The 8997-nt window shown below is 44.0% G+C and overlaps 1 protein-coding gene across 1 annotated transcript; it reads right to left on the reverse strand.

Annotated features, from left to right (window-relative positions):
* Positions 1-3164: 3164 nt before the first annotated feature.
* Positions 3165-8304, reverse strand: sox10 (SRY-box transcription factor 10). Its single transcript, XM_069675786.1, has 5 exons — positions 8277-8304; positions 5041-5879; positions 4106-4374; positions 3852-3950; positions 3165-3812 (listed from the first exon to the last, which is right to left on the reverse strand). The coding sequence occupies exons 2-5, from the start codon at positions 5472-5474 to the stop codon at positions 3169-3171; spliced, it is 1446 nt and encodes a 481-aa protein (XP_069531887.1). The 5' UTR covers positions 5475-5879; positions 8277-8304; the 3' UTR covers positions 3165-3168.
* Between the last annotated feature and the right edge of the window lie 693 nt (positions 8305-8997).

Consider the following 8997-nt stretch of genomic DNA (forward strand, 5'->3'; position numbering starts at 1 on the left):
CTCCTTGTTAGATGACGCCACCTTCTCCGGTTTCGGGAACAACAGTCATCATCGTACAACTGTGTTTCTGTAGTTGATTGTTGATTGAAATATTGGATCCAGGGTTAATTTATTATGTCAGTTCACACAGTATTATTCATCAGATCGTCTGTAATAACTGGTTTAACCAGACCTCCAGTGGGAGAAACAAACGCCACCCTTCCATCCCTCTAACAGTGCTTTTGATCCGTTCTTGCTATCCACTGAATCCAGTTTGAGCAAGTGACTTATGTCGCCTTTAAGCATCTTACACTCCACTCTTACCTGTTCCTGAGGCCACAACTTTTGGCATCTACTTTGACAATATGGTCACATAAATTTACTTAAATAACTACCTACCTCTTATTTCTACTTCTGGATTGTTTTAATCCCATTTCAGCTCCAACCTGAAAAAGATTTTGGCGTATTTTTTTAGTTGATGCAGTGAGTGTGGGGGGACGAGAAGAGGAGGGTGAGTAACGAGGATCGCTGAGTTGGTGTGCATAGAAAGTATGAGAGTCCCTTTGTATGATGGTGAAGCTACAGGCCAGGCAGTTATGGGTAAGGCTCCCTTATTGTCCTGTTTCCCTCCTCCCCCAGCTCGCCTTCAATGGCCCTCTTTGTCTTTCCAAAGTATCACACAGCCGATTAAAAAGAGGGAATTAGGAGTCAGGCTTAACCCGCAACACACACTCAGAAACACGCACACCATAACAAACCTGAAATATGCATATAGGCATGCATAACTAATCATGAGCCCTTCAGGCGCTGGATTAGTTCTAGTTTAAGTTACCGACCATGACGCTGCACAACATGTATGCAGGCTGATGACATCCCACAGGGTCTGCACAAACGAGGCACCTACACAGGTCCAGCTCACCTCTGCTGAGAGTAGGCTGCAGAATGTGAGTTATGGCTGAGTCACTAGTTTTTGTCACCTTCATATTCACGAGAACAAGAGGAACATTTTTATGATCCTAAATATGTTGTTGAAAATCTGATTGACATATTTTGTCTTTGTGGCTTTACTGTAGCTCAGACTGAGATGTTTGTTTTATTGCTTTAAATGTAAGAAAGTATCACGAAGCAGACGTGTATCAAAGCAGGAATAATAGAGCTTTATTTCAAATAAGAGGAAAAAAACATTAGTCATCATCACATGTTTAGACTTTCACGCTTGCTGTAATTTAGACGTTGTGTTGCTGTGCTGTCCAGGCAGCAGTTGTACAATGGAAATGATGAAATACTTAAATGGCAACAGTTTTCTTCATAATAGAGACAAACAAAGAAATATAAATACAAAATGTAAAAGTCACATTACAGATATATCATACACAAAGCATCAAGGGTTTTATTATTGTGCTGGTTAAATACAAATGTGGTTTAAGCTTCAATGGACCAGGAGTTAAAACAAGTAGTGCTGCATGCATATGATTTGGATCTGTGTCCAGTAGTGACAAAGAATATTTGAGTGATATACTAAAAAAACAAAAAGCAAATGACATTAATTTGTCATTTCATGTTCTTAGATGGAGATTAAGATACTTTACATACAGTTCAGAGGGACTGAATGGCGTGGAAGTACAGTAGAACAAAGAGATCAAAAGAAACAAAGACACAACATGAACTAAAAGTAAATAAAGATTTTTCAATCTGTAATATATAGGTTGTTCCTTCTCAGATATGATGAAGGTCAAGGCACATTTGAGTTACAACGTATCTCCTGGAAGCTTTACTACCTCAATCTCCGGCAACTGTTTCTACTGTTGGCGTCTAAAATCTTAAATAAATAAAAGGCTGAATGGAAATGGATCTCCTACATTAAAACACGTCACAGATGCCTTTTTAAATGTCATGGCTACAACCAAACGTTTCACATTAAATACTGCTTTAAGTACATGTTTCGAAGGACACGCGTAATAAAGGAAAAGGCAGTGGTGCAGACTTTCAGTGGAGATAATAATGGCAAAAAGCTTTTGACAGCAAGCGGTGAAAAAGCGTCTATCATGTCTTCTAATATGTGCAGGATCAATAAAAATGGATTATTATCATGAATGCATGAATACATCAAATACTTATGGAAACCGTTACAACATCAGTGCCATTGTGAAAAGAAGGCAAAGAGTCTCGTCAAATCATTAAGAGAAAACTAATTGGCTACAAAGTTTAAGGTAGTTTTCAGTGTCATGTTGGGAGAAACATCTGGAACATCTGTTTCTTCTTTACAAGTTTTGGTCGCAAATCTTTGGTCATTTCTTAAATATCAAATCAAATCTGTATGCATCAATACACATTTTTTTAAATTTCAAGTACATAGTAAAAACTATCCTGATAATAGTCGTGACAATTGTTATCTGACAAAATATACATTTCATTTAGAAAAAACCTCAACATGGTTTTATGGCATTTTTCTTCCAAACAGGTTCATTGTATGTACAAAGGCGTTTTAGGTGAACACAGCATCATTTGAATTAGAAAGGGACAAATGTGCCTCAGAAAACAACAGAAAGTATTTCTTGATTTCCAATACAAAAGAAACATCTGTTTGATAAAAGGTCAGTCTTGCCTGAGAAGTGAATGGACCACAGCCTATGACTCTGAAGTCACACCCTTCACAAATACAGATCAAGGTCTTGCTAATTCTCATTGTCTACCATGGTCCCAGTTGCTTCTGACCCCTTTGTGGCTTGTGGGAGACATCCATGTGCCTCCTCTGATACACTTGAAATCACCAAACAGCCAGGGACATTTTACCGCTAATGAACGCTGCCAAATGTGTTGGAGCACCAGAGGCTTTGCTGGAGTCAATCTAACCTGGAACTCTGCGATGGTGGTGGTGGATGGTGTTTTTCTTAGACGCCACCAAAGTAAAACATTCTCTGAATCCTACACTCTGCGCCCCGAATCATCCACGCTTCAAACCCAATATGCTCCAAGCTCATCCTGCTGTGACAGCATTTCTGCCTCTGGGCAAGAGCAGAATGGGATTTCTTCCCTCCTGCCTCCCCAGCCTGCCCTCCCAATGCCTGCCCACTCCCCCTGACCCAGACCACTATAACCACCAGTATCACCAACATTGAGGTTGCTGCTGCTCCTTGGGTCCGACATGGGGGCTGAACATGCACAAGTGCCCGCTGGTCTCGTTATCTGTCATGGCCGCGACAGTGTCGTGTAGACGGGCTGTTCCCAGTGCGTGGGACTGTGTGACTGCGGCACACTGGCTGGGTCAGTGATGGTGGTGTACAGAGGCCTCTGGGAGGGCCCCATGTAAGAGAAGGCAGAGTACAACCCTGTGGCCTGGCTGGAGTGGGCATAGTATGACCCTGATGCCTGGTGGTCAGCATATTCAGCAAACTGAGCCCTGGAGGCCAGTGAAGGGAAGGCAGAGCTATAGTGAGGAAGGCTGAGGGGAGTGTAGGTGACATGGGAACTGGCTGAGGCTGCCTCTGCAAAGTGACCAGCACCACCTCCGACCTCGCTCTTGATCTGGGCCTTGGAGGGATCTGAGCTGAGAGGGGGGTTGTGATGTTGCTGCTGCTGCTGCTTGGAGAGCCAGGCCGCTGAGTGTCCACTGGCTGCTGCCAGAGCTGAGGAGATGCCATAGGTGTACGGGGACGCTGGAGAAGCTGTTGCAGTGGCTCCGGCTCCAGCACTCTGCCCAACCCCAGGGTGTCCATTGGGGGGAAGGTACTGGTCAAACTCATTGACATCAAAAGGCTCCATGTTGGCCATCACCTCATGGCTCATCTCACCAATGTCCACATTACCAAAGTCGATGTGAGGTTTCCCAGATCCTGGAGTACCTGAACTACCCTCTGCTCCCATTGCGCCACGGGAGACCCCATTCCCAGCAATCTCCCGTTTTCCATCCCCTACCTTCACAGACTGAGGCTCCGTCTTGGGAGTGGTGGGGGGCGTGGGAGGGCTGTGACCTGTAAAGACACAAGAAAACATATAGTTAGAGTGGTTTTCTTGGCAGACCCAAACAATTATCTATCTGTAAACCACAGAGTCCAGTTGTATCTAGACTAATCAAACTGTGTGACGGGGGGGTTAGTGGGATAGTGGGAGGGAGCCTGCAGCCCACCTGCAGCATGAGGGTGGTGCCCATCTGCCAGAGGGGACTGAGCTCCCCCACTCAGAGCCACTTCCAGGTGGAGGCCCTTGTAGTGGGACTGGCTGTGGCTGACCTCACCCTCCGAATGGCCGTCGGCCTCACTCCCTGATCCAGAGCCAGGCTTTCCATTCTTGCGCCGTCTTGGCTGGTATTTGTAGTCCGGATAGTCCTTCTTGTGCTGCTTCCTCAGCCTCTCGGCCTCCTCAATGAAGGGTCGCTTGTCGCTCTCATTAAGAAGCCTTCGATTAAAAACAAAAGATTTTGTTAGATGGGATTGTTTACGGTTTAAAGAAGAGGAGACTAATCCCAGCACTAAGTCAGAATAAGGCCTCACTGTTGGGTTTTTGCTGAAGTATATGTTATATGCATCTGCACAGCTGCGTGGAATGTCCTGCCTGCCAGTGGACAGTAATGAAATAATAAAGGCCAAAGATGCATCCTGTCTGCAAACTGAGCGTCTTAGTAATTCTGCTGGCAGTAATGGCATGAGAAACCCCTGACCTCCCTTAGCCTCCCTGTTCATCTGTTTCTGGGCCAGTTAACCAATCATGCCTGAGCCCAAGGTCAAGTCTTTATCAAATTAACGTTAAATCCCCACAAGGTTAATTAATTTAACCTCTTTGACCATCTCGCCAGCAAATAGTGCTTATTATCTGTGAGAAAACAGGACGGTCTGACAGAGCTTTAAAATAAGAAACTTTAAGAGTTCTTTGCACAAGAGGCAGGACATTTTAATCACAAGGTTACTCTTGTCATACTTCAAAAATATTGTAAGTTGTGAAAATGCCTGCTGATTCCATTTACTCCATCTACATGACCAAGAATTATAAAAACTCTTCAGTGCCTCAGTAAATGTTTCCTCAAAGCTTCAGATTTATCCTAATGTGTCTTTATACAATGCTCACCTCCAGAGCTTCCCCAGGGTCTTGCTGAGCTCCGCGTTGTGCAGGTGTGGGTGCTGGTCTGCCAGTTTCCTCCGCGCGGCCTGAGCCCAAACCATAAAGGCGTTCATGGGCCTCTTCACGTGCGGCTTGTTCTTGCTTCCGGTGTTCACGCGCACGGGCATCGGCACGAGGGTCCAGTCGTAACAGTTGAGCACCTGACTCACCGCCTCGCGAATTCCTGCTGGGAAGCGTTCGTCCTCATCGTCGGACTTGGCGGACGAGCATCCCGCCGACGTGTCGTCCAGTCCGTCCTCCTGTGACTGCTGCTGCCCGGGGAAAGGCGAGTCCCCGCCGCCGGCTGCACCAGAGGAATGACCCGGTGACAGCGAGCGACTGTCATCCGACATCCCGGGACTGAGCTCAACCTCCGACATGCTTTGCTCCTCTCTGGACATCTTCCTACACACACAAGCCTCCAGCTGCGCAGAGGGTGCAAGGCCTGTTGCTAATGCTTATCTCTACCTGTCGGGTCCTTTGTTCCTGTTTCTCACTACAGTGATGCACGGAGTGTCGGCTGACTGCTGTCTGATCTGTCTCTTTGGCCTCCTCTAAGTTATAATATAAATTGCCAGTCTGTCTCTACTCTCAGCCTCCGTTGCAAAACTCTGTGAGGGTTCCACATTAAAGTTCTTTCCATCCGGGTAGTTGGTATCATAGGCGGCTCAGTGCGCACCTTGGACCCCAGTTTACCTGCTAATGCGCAATTCTCTGCGCCAAACTCACCCGGTGTCACTTCCCTCCTAACTTCCCCGTCACTCTCTCCTCCGTTTGTCCCACGTTTGAAATCCAACAGCGGGGACCTGAAACAGCAGAGAGAAGCCAGAGGTGTATTGATGGACCTTACTTCACCAGGCAACAACATCTTTAGGCCTACTGACTGTATTTCTAACAAGGAGGTGCTGCTATCTTGGTTGGCTTTTTTATTACATGCAGTCAGAGTTATGACCTCACCATTGGGGGATTTTTTTTGTTTACTCTTAATCAAAGAAATGAAACATAAAAGACAGGCCCTGAAAACTTTGCCAAACCCCAGTTTTTCAAAATAAAAGGAGTCTCAGGAGTTTCCCCCTGTTGCCACATTTTCATGGGTTCGAGGTTTGCCATAATACCACATCTCATTATTCAAAGTGGAGGAAGGAAGTTCAGTATTTTTTACAATATAAGCGAATTTACGTATATGCGCAGAGGTTCAGCTTGAGTGTAGCACAGTGCTTTTCTGCAAGTCTTGACCTCGCCCCCCCAAACAAGCTACTGTTGAAGGTTTGGCAGTTATTCCAAGCTCCCCGGAGAGTAAGTGTCGGAATGATACGAGGCCGCAGCAGCACAGACGTTGGATTTATACTCCGCAGCTCTTGGATAAACATGGCCTGGCGCTGGAAATATAAACTCCGTGTGCGTGCGTGTCAGGACGCGTGTGTGAATTAGACACAGCCTGTTTGTTGAACAGGGGGCAGGTCTATCGGCGGGAGAAACTGTGTCCTTGTTTTGTACATTAAATCAACACTCTGCCGCGGACTTTCCTGTGAACCAGCAACACAGCCTCCTGGTCTGTTTTCTACTTCGGTATTTTATTGCAGGAAAAGTGCTAAATATAGGCCAATTCACTTCTCCTTTAAGTGCTCATTTCTGGCTTAGACTTTTGCTGATGATCTGTTCTAAAGTAACCTGCATAATACGCTTTTAACAGATCAGAAAATGTAAAAAAAATTTGCATTAGAATTGGTTGGCTGATTGTGCAGTTACGATTACAGATTATGTGTCGCGTGATTTGACTCGATCCGAAAACCAGCTTTTCGAAATCGTCTCCTATTTCCAGCAAAGAGACATGCTGAGCCTCACCATCTGTCCGAGGTTCATAAATAAAGATATTGGCCTGCCACCTGCTTTAAGGTCACTCCACAGCCTTCATTAAAGCGTCCCTGGTGTGACTACACAAGTGCGTAAAACGCTCCAAATGCCCTTTTACGCACGTGTTGCTTGTCTTCGCACGACACGCACTTGCTTATAATGTCTCTCTTTAGTGAAATTAAAAGAGCAATGATGCTAAATCATTTGACTGAGTGATAAACGTCCATTCCTCAATGACAACATCAAGTATTTATTTACCAAACAGCAAAACAAATTAGAAACAAACAAGTGAATAATGATCTGAACAGAGAGATGCTTATGTGCAGCAGCAAATCATTTGATCTATAATCTCATCATATCAAATTGTTTTCTACGCAAATAATCCTGATAGTAGTCAAAATCCATTGCGCACATCAAATGTGCTCAATAATTTAGATGTGAGCTCGTTATGGCCGCTTGACCTGACAGGAAGTTGGCCTTAATTTGCTTGTTTTTAGAAGCAAACATCGTTTTACAAAAGCTGATATTTAGAGTTTCATGCAGCCCTCGCAGCTCCAAAACAGCAGTAAATACAGGACAGACCAGCAGAGATGGAATGAAACAAAGTGCAGTATAATATAATAAGGAACAAATCTAATAAATTGTTTAAACAGGAGGTACCTTTTCCATTTGCAACATACTTTTTTTTAACAAGGATAAAAGTACATTGTTACTAAATGTTTATAGTTGTTTAAAAGTCTCTTGAAACTTTTTAAAAACGTCTTTCTTTGATGAACTCTGAGAAATGTGCTTTTCTCTCTTTGAAAAGGACTTCTGATTTAGACGAACAGGAAAAGTTCGAGTTTTAGATTCCGATCAAGAAAGACTTTCTAAACAAATAATGATCAACGATATATAAAAATGAAATTTCAATTGAAAGATGATCCACTGTTGCACTAATACAATAACAAGGCTGCCACAACAACAAACATTAGAGATTCATTGTTGTCAAAAGTTGTCAGAAATAGTTTTGAGGGCTGTTTTTGATGCTGAAAGTCGTCATTTGTAGCCACAGAATTCTCCGGTCTTTCTGCGCAGACACCAGAATGGTCGATATTTCCAAAATATTATTTAAGTTTAAGCACGAATAAACGAGTCTTTTAGGACCAGCGTTGGACCTCAGTCTTAGCTCACGAATCCTGAAAGAGTGTGTAAATAAAATGAAACGCTTTTATGCCAAAAGATTACATCTCTAATTCTGAGTCTTGGTTTCTTCTCTGCGATTCCAACGAGAAGAAACAATCAGATGGCAGAGTCAGAGCAGCCAGCAGCAGCAGAGAGGAAAGAGTTGGAAATGCTAGACGCCTTACTTCAGTAATGAGAAAAGGAGGTCGCCGGTTTAGCACGAGAATCCGTGAGTTCCCGAGTTTCCAAAGTGACGCTCGCTCCCCAGCCCCCTCGCTCGCGCTGCCCGAGAATGAATGCCTGCTCTGTGTGTCTACCGGGACTTAAAGAGCTCCTTGTATGAGCCCGAGAGAAAAAAACAAAAAGAGACGGGGAGGACAAATCTTAAAGGAGCAGCACGGACGCAGGCTTGGAGGTCTCTGATTGGTTGAAAAAGTTTGCTCTCTCTCCCTCTCGCTCTTTCTCTTTCTCTCTCTATCTCCTTCTCTCCCCCCTCTCTCCTTACCTATCTATCTATCTATCTATCTATCTATCTATCTATCATATAGTATGTATAACATATTCCAAATGATGTGATAAAAATAGAAAGGAAAGCTTTATGGAATGTACGGAGCGTGCGTAAATTGCGCACACAAGATTTAACTTCAGTTTTGAAAACTTTAGATTTATCTGAAGATTCTCAGTGTTTTCATCTCTTACTAACCTTGTTGTGATGTTTATGGTGACAACAAACTATAAGGTGTGTACTTCACATTGCTTCCTCGAGACATATGCAGGTTTTGTTAGCGTTTGTGATTGTTTTTTTATGTACCAAAATAGCCATTTCAAACACTCCCTGCAGCATCTTAATTAGAATTTGGCCTTAAGCTGGAACTGTGCATTCATCCCAAAATATGTGGGCACGTT

The sequence above is a fragment of the Semicossyphus pulcher genome, unplaced genomic scaffold, assembly GCF_022749685.1.
Source record: "Semicossyphus pulcher isolate SPU_LCO1_2020_fin unplaced genomic scaffold, fSemPul1.0.p SCAF_25, whole genome shotgun sequence".
NCBI classification, from domain to species: Eukaryota; Metazoa; Chordata; class Actinopteri; order Labriformes; family Labridae; genus Semicossyphus; species Semicossyphus pulcher.

Excerpts from the sequence above, each read along its gene's own strand:
- sox10 (XM_069675786.1), bottom strand. The coding sequence starts at position 5,474 with ATGTCCAGAGAGGAGCAAAGCATGTCGGAGGTTGAGCTCAGTCCCGGG. Across the intron at positions 4,375-5,040 it reads ACCCTGGGGAAGCTCTGGAG|GCTTCTTAATGAGAGCGACA; the intron begins GTGAGCATTGTA and ends TTTTAATCGAAG. Across the intron at positions 3,813-3,851 it reads TGCTGGGAATGGGGTCTCCC|GATCTGGGAAACCTCACATC; the intron begins GTGGCGCAATGG and ends CAGGTACTCCAG.